At 37.2% G+C, this 15,093-nt stretch overlaps 1 protein-coding gene across 5 annotated transcripts in view; it reads right to left on the bottom strand.

Annotated features, from left to right (window-relative positions):
* Nucleotides 1-15,093, bottom strand: part of MAP3K2 (mitogen-activated protein kinase kinase kinase 2) — a 42,851-nt gene that overhangs the window by 7,253 nt on the left and 20,505 nt on the right. For 3 of the 5 annotated variants that reach the window (XM_085228723.1, XM_085228727.1, XM_085228726.1), the window contains 13 exons: nucleotides 14,791-14,831; nucleotides 12,313-12,412; nucleotides 11,566-11,679; nucleotides 10,867-10,966; nucleotides 9,991-10,121; nucleotides 7,308-7,387; nucleotides 6,704-6,771; nucleotides 5,375-5,470; nucleotides 3,922-4,128; nucleotides 3,104-3,252; nucleotides 2,746-2,877; nucleotides 1,370-1,499; nucleotides 209-386 (listed from right to left, as the gene is read on the bottom strand). In XM_085228723.1, the coding sequence (XP_085084849.1) occupies nucleotides 209-386; nucleotides 1,370-1,499; nucleotides 2,746-2,877; nucleotides 3,104-3,252; nucleotides 3,922-4,128; nucleotides 5,375-5,470; nucleotides 6,704-6,771; nucleotides 7,308-7,387; nucleotides 9,991-10,121; nucleotides 10,867-10,966; nucleotides 11,566-11,679; nucleotides 12,313-12,412; nucleotides 14,791-14,831 (1,526 nt within the window). Of the gene's footprint in view, nucleotides 1-208; nucleotides 387-1,369; nucleotides 1,500-2,745; nucleotides 2,878-3,103; nucleotides 3,253-3,921; nucleotides 4,129-5,374; nucleotides 5,471-6,703; nucleotides 6,772-7,307; nucleotides 7,388-9,990; nucleotides 10,122-10,866; nucleotides 10,967-11,565; nucleotides 11,680-12,312; nucleotides 12,413-14,790; nucleotides 14,832-15,093 lie in introns of those variants that run through there. The other 2 variants (XM_085228724.1, XM_085228728.1) reach the window with 2 other exon arrangements.

Below are 15,093 nucleotides of genomic sequence, written 5' to 3'. Positions count from 1 at the left end.
CGAACTGCCAAAGCAACAAACCCAAGATTTCAGTGTTACACTCTCTAAATGCACAAATGTGGTTGCCAGTACTCTCATGTGCTGTCTTCTTCAGCTTAAACCCCAGAATAAAACACTCCAACTTCAGATGACAAACACTCGCATTCTGCTGAGAAACCACCCATTCTGAAATCATCACGAGTTTTGTTAGAGAAGTTTTGTAACATACCAGATATCTGCTTTTCTGCCGTACCCTTCTCCACTGATAACTTCTGGACTCATCCAGTACGGAGTTCCCGTGACAGACTTCATTCCTGTACCAGACAGACAGATGGTCTGCAGTCGTTTGCTGGCACCAAAGTCACCCAGCTTCACATTGCCTGCTGAATCTCGCAGAATATTTGCTCCTGGAAGAAAAAGAATGCAGCTTTGGTGTAGACAGCAGTATTAAAAAATCTTGGGTTCAGTAATACAGTGCGAGATGGGTCTGGCACTCCCAGAGAATTTCTCCACTCCTATTACTCTATTTGGAGGTTCAGTAAAATCAACTGTTAATGTGTCTGTTGCAACCCAGGCCTTTCCCAGACAGTTTCAGTTACTTCGTAAAACCCTGCCGACGAAGAAAAGAAATGTGCCATGTGAGGGCAACTACCTGAAACAGGGAATTCTCTTTTCACACTAGTAAAAATGCCTCGAGTTGGTACTAAAACAAAATCTCAAACTGTATCACAGACTTGCTCAAAATACTTATCTGCATAACAGAAATTCATTGTTATTTTTCCATTCTGGGAAAAAAAACCAAGCATTACTGATACAAAGCAAAAGGAAAACTATAAGAGTTTTAGAGGATACAAAGGTTCACCACACCTATTTTGCACATCACCACCATCTTCCCACATATTTGTAACTCGCTTTTGCAGCTTTTACACATCCCTTTTATCTATCAGCAAAAAGAAAGGACATCAATTTCCTGGCAGAAGAGTGCAAGAAGTGTGAGTCACTGAGGTCAGGGGAGTCACCTCTGCCAGGCAATTCTGTAACAGTGAAGAGCTGAGCAGTTTCTGCGTAGCTGATAGAAACAAAACTCAGTTTTGTGTCATGATACTTTCCTCTGTACATTCCAACCGCTTGTAATGATCTTTTGGTATATTCAAAGATACTTAAATTCAGAAGGAAATTTGCAGACAGACGCTAGGGAAACCTTTTCAAAAGTCTGCTAGAACACACTCAGTTTACAGCAGTGACAAGAATAAAAGAATCATGATTGCTTTCCATCAAAGTCAGTATTTTGGTATCTCAAACTTAATTTAGTCACACCTGGCTGACAAGACTGAAAAAGAATTTGTAGTAAACAGCACGAAACTGTGCCCAAGACTGTCCTCATTCTTACCTTTAATATCTCGATGGACAATCATATTTGTGTGCAAATAGAGAACTCCTTCCAGAATCTGCCGTGTGTATTTGCGAGTCACGTTCTCTGTGAGTGCTCCATACGATTTTAATTGGTCTTTGATGGACCCCTATGGCAAAGAAGTATAGAACACTGTAATGCTCCTAGGATCACAAGTGGTCTAATATACTAATGCTGAACTTCAATGATGATTACATGGCCAAAATGCAGACATTTTAAGCTGCAGGGCATTCTGGGTCAACTTAAAGCACAGATGTAGTTTTGTGTCCCTTAAAAAAAAAAAAAAATAAATAAATAAAATCAAAGCTTCTACACAAAGGAGGCTGAACAGAGAAGTCACACGTTAAAATGTTAAGCCATTAACTCTAATAAGTAGCTAAACAGCAACAGCGTGTTGTACAGAAAAAGGGGAACATGTAAGTAAGCACCAGTCTTGGTTCTTTTGACAATGAAATGGTGATACTCAAGTTGGCTAACAGGTCGGTTTACATTGGTCAGTTTATATTTGAGGGGAAAAAGAAGGTTGTCAGAGAAAAAACAGGAGAAGCTGGTGGGTGATGCTTTGTAGCTAAATAAAAATTAAAAAGTAAGCTTAAAAGAACAAGTCAAAAATTCAGTTCTGTAACCACCTTTGCGTAATGTGGCTCTTTTAATCAAAGATTATTTCTGCAATACTCTCTTTCAAATCTCAGATGAATTCAAGAATCCTCCCAAAACAAAGCCCAAAACTCACCTAAGAACACACTTTTGTTCTGTGGTGTATGGTGCTGTAACTATTCAGAAATACAAATCCTATGTATAAAGCACATTTTACTTAGCTCTGCTGACCCCACTTGGTGAGAAAATGAAAATCGACTGTTCAGAGCTGAGTATATTTCTTACCAGAACGGTAACAGTAGAACAGTTCTGCATGTATCCAAGTGCCACAAACAAAAAGAGAAAAATTTTGGTATGCACTTCTTCTCACACCTATCTTTGCTACCTTTCTTGTTTTAAAACAATTCAGCAGTTGATATGTTGACAAGCCAAGAGCACAAAGCATTACAAAAAAAAGAAATATTAAATTAAAGGAGACTCAAGAGTATATAAATGATGCAGGCTTTTCAAAGATTGCTCAGCACTTCATATGCCACAATCAAATGCAAAAAAATTCTGTACAAACCACAACAATTTTGAAAAAGCAAACAATGGAGAAGACATGGAGGGACTGCTACAAATTGTTGGTACCCAGCTATTGTTTTATTTTAGCTTGGACATTCCTTTAATATCTGTGTGCCCTTCTGCAAAAACTGCCTACTTGGGTGCCTATCGCATCACACAGAAATGATGGTGAAGATACTGGTTCTCTTGCTTACCCCTGGCATGTATTCCATGAATATAGAGAGTGTTCTTTCTGGTGGGTCCCTCAGGAAGCCGTAATACTGAACGATCCTCTCATGCAGCAGATTTTTCAGCAACTGAATTTCACATTCAAGAGCGTTTACTTCCTAAAACAACAACAACAACAAAAAAAAAAACAAAATCAAACACATTCACTGAATGAGGATTTGTCCAACAATTTTAAAATGTGGTGTGACACTAAAATCAGTAACCAAGTCAATTCACTTCAGCTATTAACAAAACAGAATTCCTAATGAAGACATGGCACGAATTAAAACAAAGAAAAGGAATAGCTTAGCTTATAACACAGCACCTCCGCACTGTACCTCATACCTTGCTAGTTTCTGGACTATCAGGATCAAACTGTACTTGTTTAACAGCCAGTTCTCTTCCGGTATCAGCATCATAACACAGATACACTCTGCCAAATGCACCTTGACCCAGCAGTTTGCCAAGTCTCCAATTAGTTGGAGCTCGTGGTGCTGAAAAAGTAAACAAGATTTCTGTTTTAATGTAAGCTTGTTATTCAGCTGATGATAAGAAAAAACAACACATAGAAAATAACTTTTTCAAGGACTACATTTTTCAATGGAAGATCACACTTCCTCTATGTAAGTTACAAATAATAAACAATAAACAATAAAACTTCCTGTAAGATGGGAAATTTATTACAAAATAATCTATTTCTTGTAAAGATAAACATACTTAAGCAGTTAATAACAGCTAAGCTGAAAAACAGACAAAATGTGTTAAGCAAACTTAGTAACACTGTTTTAAAAATGAAGGCCTAATCAAGGACTGCCAACCACTGAAATCATCGCAAGGTTTATTTGCTCCATCACAGACATACAATGATACCAACAAAGGCCAACAAGTTACTCCAGCCTAAGTAAGTTTTTTCATGTCCTTCAAAGTTCAGCACATCAAAAATATTTTTATTGTGATTTGTTATAATAGATGTATATTCCATGCAAAAATCTAAATGAAGATTGGCACAGCAAGCAATGAAAAAAATGATTTCAGAGCATGAAATCCTGACTTTTTCCTATTAGAGAGAGAGCAACACATTGTTCAACCACATTTCTTTTGACACGACAAACGTGAAAGGTAAGAGAGTTTTACAGTGGATGTCACAAAGTTCCTTAACTTACAGCGACTGGGTGGGCTGATGTCCATGACTGTCAAGGTAGGATTGTCAATGTCACTTCCTCTTCTCCTCATTCTGTTATCCTCGTATTCTGGAGTGAAGACACTGCTCCCACTACTGGTGCTCAGCGAGTGATCAGTGGGACTGAAACTAACAGGTGACCGGAAGCTGTTCCCCTGCGTCCTCCTGGCTCTTGGAAAAGTTTTACGACCTTCAGTGTTACACAGAGAATACCAACGTTACACTACAAACAAACACTACTATGTAATTTATGTATGCAAATGCTTTATGAATTCTACACAGCACGGTTCACACCTTCCATGTCATATCATGTGATGCAGCAACGATGAAATTTTCCGTAAGTTTCAAACTAGAAGAAAATAGACATTAATACAGGCGTACATAAAGGTTGGTCTGAATGGTTTAAATTTAAGTGTCCAAAACTGCAAGCGGCAAAATGAGAGCAATTTCTACAGCTGTCCTGAAGTTAACTGACATGCTTCAGAAACAGAGGAGAGGCTGTGAGGGCAGGAAGGGAAATGCCCCACCTCCATCTGTATCACTCTAGCAAAGTGGGAAGAATACATTTCTGATAAAAAATGAGAGATGTTGACATCTCAACGATGCCCAGGTTGCCAAATTCACTCTTTAAAGAAAATAAGGATCAAAAGTAGAGAAAGATCTACCCTTGGAATCAACAGGGAAACCACAAAAGAAACATCATAAACATTGCATGACTTAGCAATGGATATGGCACTGGAATAAAAAAGGACACATTCAAAAAGGTAAATTACATCCAGATGCTTAGAATAACATCAATATATTTAGATAAACATTTTTAGGTCAGCACAGCTTGATGAAGTTTCATCCAAGGGAGCTTCAGCATAAATCGCTGAAGGAACATCTGAGTCATTAAGTATTACAGAGATGGAGTTCTCAGAGGACTGAAGAAAGCAAGTGAAACATCTTGAAAGAGTGGACTCATTCATGCACTAGTCAGGCCAATTTCAGTGCTGTGATAAATATGTGAACAAATTACTGAGCAGTGTTAAAAAATCACTGAGAAGACTATGTGATAAAACAGCCAAAATTGATTTGTCACGTGTAGCTAATCCAGTGTACCATTTCAACAGGACATTTCCTCAAGCCAACTCACAAAGTTTTGGCTGCCACAAGATTAAAGAGAACATAAAATAAGGGTCTTGCACAAATGCTTGAAAAAATCTTTAAGGAATGTATTAAGATTTGATAGAAGAAAGTTAAGGAGAAACAAAACAGATGCTTGTGAGATTTAATTTTACTGCAGGCAGCAATTATTTTTCAACTCTGTTACAATGGAGTAACTAGTTACTTGTTGCACGTGCACCTAAGATTTCACTAGATAGATTTTCTTCTTTAGTTTTTAAGAAGAGAAAAGCAAGTTAATTATGTAGAACTCCTACAGTATTCACACTTACCATCGTTGTAATCTTGCTGATGATATGAAATATGATATCTTCGGGGATAAGTTCCCCCCTTTCCAAACTTCTCAAATATTGGGATATCATAATCTACTAGAAAACACAAAGATACATCTCAAGGTTAAAAATACACAACCAAGGCTCACATTAATCATTCTGGTATTATAAATTTAAATATGGGTAAGAACATAGAATACATTTCAAAGCTGAAGCTTCAGGGCAAAGAATACTGTAGAACAAAATTCACACAAAACCAACAAATCCAGTTAAGAGTTCCAAAGGATTTTAAGAATATAACAGAAAATTGTTTGTAATCTCTTGCTTAAAACAGTGCCAGAGGACTGCAGCATGCCTAGTTACTAGAGACATTAATGGACACATTCTGAAAAATAACAGCTCAACAGGAGAAGTGACAGAAATTCAGTTTAGTTTAAGATTTAAAAATGAACAAATACAGAATGCTGGTAAATAAGCCAACACATCCTCAATTACCAACACACAGCCAGTAAGTCCTCCTTTATAATTTATTACGTATTCATATTTAAGTTGAAACTCCTTCACGGATAAATAATTGGTTAGAAAATGGACATATAAGATGGAAGCAGTGCTCAGTAGTTCCACAAGAATCTGGGCTACAACTCATACAGTTTGACTGCACATGAGTTTTGCAGACAGAACAAACAGCGAGGTGACAAAATTATTTTGAAAGTATGTTATTTGAAGCATGTCCACAAAGATACCTGAAAAAACTTTCAAGGTTACCCACTGCACTTGGTGTCCTGAATCATGTACAGCAATTTGGATTCAAGCCAGAGTACGGTATGAAAGCAATGTTAGTGGTGATGACTCATTAATTTATAGGCACAGCAAACAGCTCTCCTTCATTCTTGCACTTTGGAATGCTTTCAGTTACAGCAGTTACGAGCACTTAAAAACGATTCTCTTTTTACAAAGGATGAAACAACAGCTAAACACTAAGGAAATTAATGAAGGACTACGCACCAATTTAAAGATGGACACTGCAGTCCACTTTAACCAACCTGCGTGCCATTAGGCACTGCATTATTTGCTTTTTTCCCAGCAGCAGAGGTACGTCCTACTAAACACAACAGCACTGGTGTTACACACATTAATCAGAAGAAAACCTTTACAAGATACATTTCATTGCATCTTTCACTGTGTTTATTTGGATTGCATTTTGTTGCTATGCCTTCTGCTACCATTACAAGCTTATATAAAGTAACACCTTTCAATATGAACTTCCCTTTCTATCACTTGCAAGAAGAAGTACCTGGGAAGGCCATTGTGGCCAGCCAATTTGCCTACCTGAGAATTCCTGATGATTATCTGGATAGCTCTGTGCTCTCGGCATCCGAGATTTGGGATAGTTGTCTCTAGAAATGTGAAAGCAAAGTATTTTAAAATTGCATCTACAGTAACTAAACAATCCCACTGCGTCACAACGCTTTATGGCCGATGGAAGCTTTATGCTATACAAGTTGCTGCTCACAAATGTGGAACTTGATCTAAACATCCAATCTATTAGGTATCAATAATCATTCAGGATCAGTAACAATGGAAAACCTTGCTCTTTGGCTTCACTGTGGTAAGACAGCAGCAGACTGTGCCATTTGCACCAGTAAAGCCACAAAGGAACACTGAAGTTTACCACCCTGATGGCTGAACACACGGTTTATAAATGCCAAATCTCTTACACAGCCTACAAAAATCCCTCAAATTTAATCATACAAGTGCAGAATGTTTTAATGCCTCCAAATATTTCCTCTTTTCTCCACAGAAGACATAGGATTAAGTTAGTAATTTTAATGAGTTAAAGAATGATGTAGAATTTTTTGGTTATGATATGTCACACCAATTAACACATTAAGCAATCCAATAAAGACGACTAATGAATGCAAGCAGTTCTTACCCATCTAAAGGGCTGTCAAGTGAGGGACAGCTTCCTGAGCCAGAATTTTCAGGACTGCTCAAAGACAGTGGATCCAGCATCTAATAAAAACCATGAGATAAAGATCAGAAAGTTGTTTTTTTTTAATGGCTTGAACGTTCATGCTTTGAAACTCTGAATTAAAAAAAAAAAAAAAAAGACAACACTAGTAACAAACAAACAGGAATTACTAGAGAAAAGGATGACTGTCACAGTTAAACCTGCATCAAATATTTCTCCCTGAAAGGATTCCATCATTCTGTCAAGCAGAATTTAGTGAAGGCATTTCATACTCAACAATGCTCCTCACACACTGAGCTGCACTCCTACACTCTTCCTGTAGACACCACTGTCTCCTATTATTACAGTACTACCAGCACCAAACTGGCCAAACAAAACAACAACAAGGCCTCCAAAGAGACAAAAAGCTGAAACAGCTTAAAGGGAAAAAAAAAAAGTGGATTTTGTTGCTATCAAAAAAAAAAAGCCTCAAACACAACACAGACTGCAATGAATGCAATTTGTATAATCTCCAAAGTGGTTTCAGTTTGGCCAACCAGAACCCACAAAAAACAGCAGAAATAAAACACTGTAAAAAAACTTAAACTCGTCTATCTCTAGTTGGGACTCCAAGCAAGGAATGCAGAATTTTAATACAACCAAACAGTAAAGAAAAGGAGATAAGAGAAAGAACACAACATTTATAAATATTTTTCACCCAAATCAAAATCATGTTTTATATAAAATAAACTTCCACCTGAAGCAGGTGTTTACAGAAAGATCACAGTTTTTTGTTGTTGTTGTTTGTTTGTTTGTTTGTTTGGTCTCTGAACAGTCCTGATTCCCCAGTAAGCAGCACTCCCAAGTTATGTGAAATCTTCCATGCATCAGCGAGGAGAAATGGTAAAACTGAGTATCTAGGCCAGATCCATTACGTAATGAAAATAAATATCAACACTTTCTCATTGCTCAAATGGAATCCAAAGAAAAATAAAAAGGGTGCTCCTGACAACCAGCTGTTTTCCCCCTCTGATATTCATTTTGTTTATCCCACACTACCACCCTTCAAGTCCTAATCAGAACTTCTGCAAACATTACTTCCTTCTTTCTGGCGGTAAAGCAACCTAAAATTTTCGTATTTTTATTTTTTCAAGAGACATGAAAGAGGTATTTAAATCCTGAATGCAGCACAAACTTCCATTTTACCAGCCTACCTCTCACAAACTAGGAAAAGCTCATCTGCTGTTTTACATGAGCTTCTTCCTCAAATACAGTTTGTTTCAATATTCTGTACAACATCTGCTGCTCCCTATGAATTGGGTGACAGTTTATTGCTGGAAATTAAGCAGTTGCCCCTCCAATTTTTATGTTCTGTGCTGCCTCTTAAAGGTCTTGGGTCCATAACTTCCCTAAGACCCATTGAAGTCTTGCTGCAGAAAGTGAGCAGAAAGTGAGTTTGTATTTTACAAATTCAGACACTTAAATGAATTATTTATTTAGAAGGATTAAATTCACCAAAAGTTCAGTGATTATATTCTCTTCTATTGGGCTGAGTAATGAGTCCAGGAGGCGATCTGATATGAATTAACCTAACATCCTCTGAAAGTAAAATTCCTTTATTTAAACCCTGCTGACAGCTCATATAGCAACACTTACACGACAGCTTATACGTTCCTTCAGTGCTCAGGAGTGAAAGGAGACCCCCCTGGTCCTCAGAGCTCGGCCAGTAGGTGACCAAAATGGCTCAGTCCGGGCCAGAAGTAATCACTTCACTGAACAAATCCAGGCTCAGGCTAGAGGTGACCATGTGGTTACAATAACGAATAGCATCTTGGACTGGAATATGAAGATTCAGCCCCTACTTCCAGTTCAGCCATGAAAATTGTGCAACAAGTTACACAATCTTTCTGCCTCTATTTTTATTCTGTCATCTGTCTCTCATTTATTCAGCTCATTTAAACCACTGCCTCTTCCCATTTGCAAATACCATTACAACACCAACAAGAAATTGAAATGATTTCGATATGAAGCACTATTTTCTCTCCGTAAAATATCTTACTTGTCAATTCTGAGAAGCATTCCTCCTCCTTTTCCTGATGTTTTTGATATTCAGAGAGCAGCATTTCCATAAATGCTGTGTGCTAGTAAGCCCACGCCAACAACGCAAGTGAGGTGAGGAGAACAAATATTTGTGATCCTCACACAAAAACAGAACTATAAGAAGTATTTTAGAGTTATTCACTGTCGTCCTGTCTCTATCTCAAAATGCTATCAGCTGAGTCCAAATAATCCAGACAGATCCAAAATTCTCTTTAAAACACCCTGATTACTTCCACAAGTAGCAAAACTGTTACTACTTACATATTCTTCTTAATAAATGTTTTTGTGCTTTCTAACACGGGCATCTCTTGCTGTAATTTTTATTTTAGTAACTCACCCATCTGTCACGAAAATAAAGAATACAATCCTTTTGTAGCAACAACTTAAATTATTTAAGAGACTGACAGAGAAAAACCAGGTTCCTACTGGTCTAAATAACTGTAATTAACCTTCTCTCACAGATTATATTTCCTAGGGCTGGCAATTCCATATTCTTCTTGAACAGCAGTACTTCGTAAATCTATCTCGCTCCAAAAATCTTTAATTTCAATAAATCACACAGTACCTGATCCATGCTTTCTGGAATGAATTCACCCTCACTGTTGATACTGGTGAACGACCCATTTCGAGCCACCTGATGCAGCTCATCTGGAATGTAGCCTGGGGGAGGCGAACTCCTATCACGATTATTAGAACCTATTGAAAGAAAAGGGCTGGTAAGTGTCCTTGCAGTAAAACAAAATCCAGAGACTTTATTCAAATGACCCTGGATTCATATTCAATGATCCAGCCTGCCTGGATAACTTATTGCTTGAGAAACTTCCCAAATGCTTATTCTGTAAACTATAAACCAGGAATTATGAAACATGTGGGGCAGGGTTGCCTCAATTTTGTTTAATGTTTTGGGTTTTTTTTCCCCAGTATACAGGAACAGAAATGTAATTTGGCTATATAGGTACATTTCCTCTTTGGTACAAAACAAAAAGCCAAGCACTCTTCACCACTATTTTTCCATGCCAACTAATGCTTTCTACCTCTTGAGAATTTCGGTTTTCCTTTGTAGAATATTTTATCTTCAAAAACACAAATACATGCATTCATAACAAACATAATTAACTGTCTGGAAAAATTGTCTCTAGTTTCAGTCAGATTTGGAAGTTATCATCACACCAACTTAAAAACATGAATAGGCAAAAATGTTAGATCAATGCCAAAAAAAGCATCTCAAACAAATGTTCATATATTAAGATTAAAAACTAGGGGAGTGTTAACTTGAGCAAGAAAACGTACTGCCATATAAACTCCTCAGAGTACATACTCCATAGTACACTATTCGTTGATGAGAAGAGAAATATAAACAGGCTGTGCTGAGAACAAGATCTTCATGAAGAGGATATTACCGAAGTTGTTACAATTACAGCTGTTAACAAGTGTAGCTCACCTAATACAGAAAGCCTCCTTTTTCTTTCTGTCACACCAAACACTGTATTATCTAAATCTTCCAGTGAGGGAAGGGGTTCCACGTTATTTACACTGGGTGACTGAAAAAGAGTACGTATTATGGACTGCAATCATCACTTTATACTCCTAACAATCAAAAAACTTCATAAACTTTTAAAGCCTTTGTACAAAGTATTCATTTCAGTAAGTCAAAATCAAACTTATAAACTTACACCAAAAACCACCTATTTCAGTAGCTCATCCTAAATATTTGAAATCACTTTCAATATATACCATTACACAGAATCCTATCAATACAGAGGCTGCGGTCTGTTAGATATTAACAGAATAACTCAGTATTTAGGCCTGCTGCTACGTACCATACAAAACCACATAACTTAAAGAATGGTTTCCAATAACCACAATAGCATTAAAACTGTATGCACTTCTCAGTTCTGTATCACATCATTATCCTACTAAGGAGTATTTGTCAACCACTGTAAAGAAGGTACACAAAAAAGGAGACATAGTACTTATGGAGAAGTTCAGACGACTCAGTACAAAATGCTAATACATGGCTTTTTCATTGAACTGAAGAAATAACCCTGAATATTTTCAACTGGAAAAAATTCATCTATAAGACAAATTATACTTTAGTCTGAAAACTGAGGAAAAAGGCACTAGGAATGTCAACTCATACCTGTGTATTTCCATGTATTACAAGCAATATCTTGAGACTCTTCATGTGAACACTACGGTCAAGTAGTTCAACAGCTTTGTCCAGGTCATCCTGTGTGGTTAACGGAATTACAAGCTACAAAAAAGAAAAAAAAACAGTAAATAAACAGATGCCCTAAACAGGGCAAAAGAAAAAACAAGTCAGATACGGGGGAACAGATAAATGGATCTATTTCCTTTCATTCCAAGCCACCTAAGAATAAGATTCACTAACAATCCCTCAAGTTACCATCAAGCTGTAGAGAAAACAAAAGCCTGAAGCTCAATCTTAACTCTTCTTTTAGAGCCTTCAACAGCCACAGCCTGTGGTCTTTACAGTGTGGAAACAATCACTTCACAAACATACAACTTCTCCTACAGTTTCAGAGAAATGTGTGCAACAGTGTCAATGTACTTTCCATCTCAGCCGAAATTATGCAAGTATATAAGAACAAGTCTTATTTTCTAGGCTATAAAGCATATTTTTCTATTGCACAATATTACAGCTGCATCTGTTTGAGACATGATTCATTGATATGTTCCATACCATTAAATAGTTCATGCATCTTGTGCCTATCGTGACTTAGACAAGACCTATATTTGAGAACACACACATCAAAAATTTGGGATTTCATCACAGCAGTGGCTGTCATTGCTAACAAGGGCAAATTTCTGCCTTAAAATGATCAGTGCACAATTCACAGAGGATTTAGAAAATACAAACCACTACCTCATTATTGCAGTAATGTAAATCCATAGTCTGTCCAAACGCAACCTTAGCTTTAGCTACAAGATCTTCAAGTTTGACAGGCCTGGGTAATTGGAGTATCCTGAAACACAATTTCAGTTACAGAGAATTTTCATCCATTACTTATGAAAAGCTGCTGTCTCATTATTTAAGAATACTCTTACAATAAAATTTATTGCTAAAAAGATCAGAGGAAGACCTGCTTTATTCCCTATTCTTTATGCTTTGTATCACTAAAAAAATGAAAAAGTGAAAAAATCAGCATAAAATTAGACTCAAACAGAAGTTCTTAACTTGCCTACACGTGGCCTCTTTCCTCAGTGCTTTGCCTCCATTTCAAAGGTAAGTTCTTAGAAACTACATTCCCTACTTCAGAAAACAAAGTAAACCAACAGACTGTGACGGGCTGACCAGCAGGAGTGCCAGTCCTGAGTGCCAGTCCTCATTTTTTGAAGATTAAAAAGAGTTTCTCATCTGAGGAAGATAACTAAAGATTGCCATTTTTTACAATAATGAATTACACATTCAAATGATGAGTTCATCAGTAACTGTGCCAATGTACTCCCATAAGAATGATTCAGTTGTAGGTCAAAATTTCCAATTTTCATCTAATTGGATGTCCCTCCAAACCAAAAAGCCCCACATGCATTTACCTGACCTTTTACAATAGAGAACTATTGTATCCTTTGGAACAGAACACGATTACACAAGTGACTAAGCTAGTGAGGTACACTCATATTTGAAGGAGAATGTACTTAAATTTTATTTGGCAGAAAACAAAGCAAACATTACTGTCTCTTTTATCCCTGTTTTAACAGGTACACCGGTTTGGTAACTATTTCTTACTGAAATGAGCCCACAAGTCAGGACACTTGCAATTAGAAATTATTATTATTACAAAAAAAAAACAATATAATGCAATAAAAGCCATATCAATTGCCACTGTAGTTAACCATCTCTTTAGCAGGTCTGGAACTGCCCATCACAGTGCATGCTCCTTGGTACAAAGTGCCCCATTTACCACTCAAAGGAACTCTGGAATCACTTCCCTTTCCTACTTCCCAATTTGAAGAACTACTGAGAAGCCATTGCATAAAATAATGAAATGATGCAAGAAAAATAAGTTATCTTTAGATCTACACATTTGGGTAGCGAAAGCACTACAACTCATGCAATGAGCCCGCTCTGCCCAGCACCCTTGGACAAGCAGACTCAAGTTGCTTAGAACAACCCCAAACACAGCCAGACTTATCACCATAAGGCTTGGGGAATACACTGGTGCATGCACTCACTTCATGTTTCATTCATAAGGAATTGTTTAATGCTGCCAAAGCGAGTTAAGGTGGAATGCAGAAATGCATGGCTGGGCAGGCTGGCAGCAGGTAAGCAGTTCTGTTTTACACACATACTTCTGCTTATTTCACAACAGATCCCAAGGTAGAAAAGTCCCCCGTTTTAAAAGCATTTTAACAGCTTATTTCCTCCAAAGTACTTATAACACTCAGCCATTACCAAGTCTGTTACCTGTGATGTTCAGAAACAATGATAGAAAGTTACTGAAGAACGTTAATATCCAAGGAATTGACTGCTCTCTTCCTAACTTGCCTAACGAGGAATCGCACACCGTAACCAGCATGGAGACACTCTTCTATTGCATACCATTAAGGACTGCCAAGAAGTAGCAGAGGTTTTACTGTAGAGCAATCTTTGCTTAAGGGGATTACCATCTCTATTGACAAATAGTATGACCACGGTGTTACTTCCCCTTTCATTAAGTATTTTCCAAGACCTTAGAACTATTTTTGCACAGGTGTAATCCTTTCAGAAAGAGACAGCTGCAGTTGCCTGCAAACCAGATCTGCACAGAATTGGTGCAGATAGACTCCTGCAAAACTTTCTGAGCACTCATCACAGCAGAGTTTAAGGGTGCACATCATTCACCTCTCATATGCAGAAAGACAGTAAGTTTTAACTGATTGTTAAAAGAAGTTTTATAATATTTTAATTATAAATTTGACTGTGTTTTCCTATTATAGTACTCAGACTCATTCCTTCACAGCACAACCCACTACCGATAGTAAGGATTGAGGCTCTTTACTCCAGGTGTCAGAGTAACAACACATTACCATGCAGTTACCAACTGCATGATGCAGCAAAAAATATATCTGAATAAATATATATTCTGTTCACATTTAAGATTTTAGGCTGTAAGCAGCAATGTGGAGGGTAAAAGTATGAAAGATATAAGACATAACTAAGGTAAGACACTTTTGTATTTATGCATACTTATAACCCAACACACTAAAACAAGTTAGTTCTCCTTAACTTGTGTATCAACCCAAGTACATTCAGGTAGCTGAAGCACTCAGAACAGTTTATTTGAAAGATTATGACAGGAACTCAACAGAGGTCTATAAATCATGATAAAAGCCAAGATTGTTTCCTATGCACCCAGCTTACCTTTTTTCACCTCGATGTTCAAATTTGACTCTAACATCATTCTGTAACAAAAAGAATACAGGATCACTATTAGTTTGCTACTGCCTTCTGTAATGAAAGCAATGGAATTTCATTCAATAATCCCAAGTCATAAGCAAAACCTTTAAGCAGTCTGTATGACTTTCCTGTTCTGATTTACCAAGCATTGTAACAAGCTGCTTCTGCTAAGATATCAGGAGAGGCTTAAAATTGTGTAAAACATACAGAATTAATGCTTCTTTAAGTTAGCAAGTTATTTTAAAATTAGTATATTTTAACATGTTT

The sequence above is a fragment of the Meleagris gallopavo genome, chromosome 7 (assembly GCF_905368555.1).
Source record: "Meleagris gallopavo chromosome 7, MGAL_WU_HG_1.1, whole genome shotgun sequence".
Lineage (NCBI taxonomy): Eukaryota > Metazoa > Chordata > Aves > Galliformes > Phasianidae > Meleagris > Meleagris gallopavo.
This window is presented reverse-complemented; position numbering and strand designations above follow the sequence as displayed.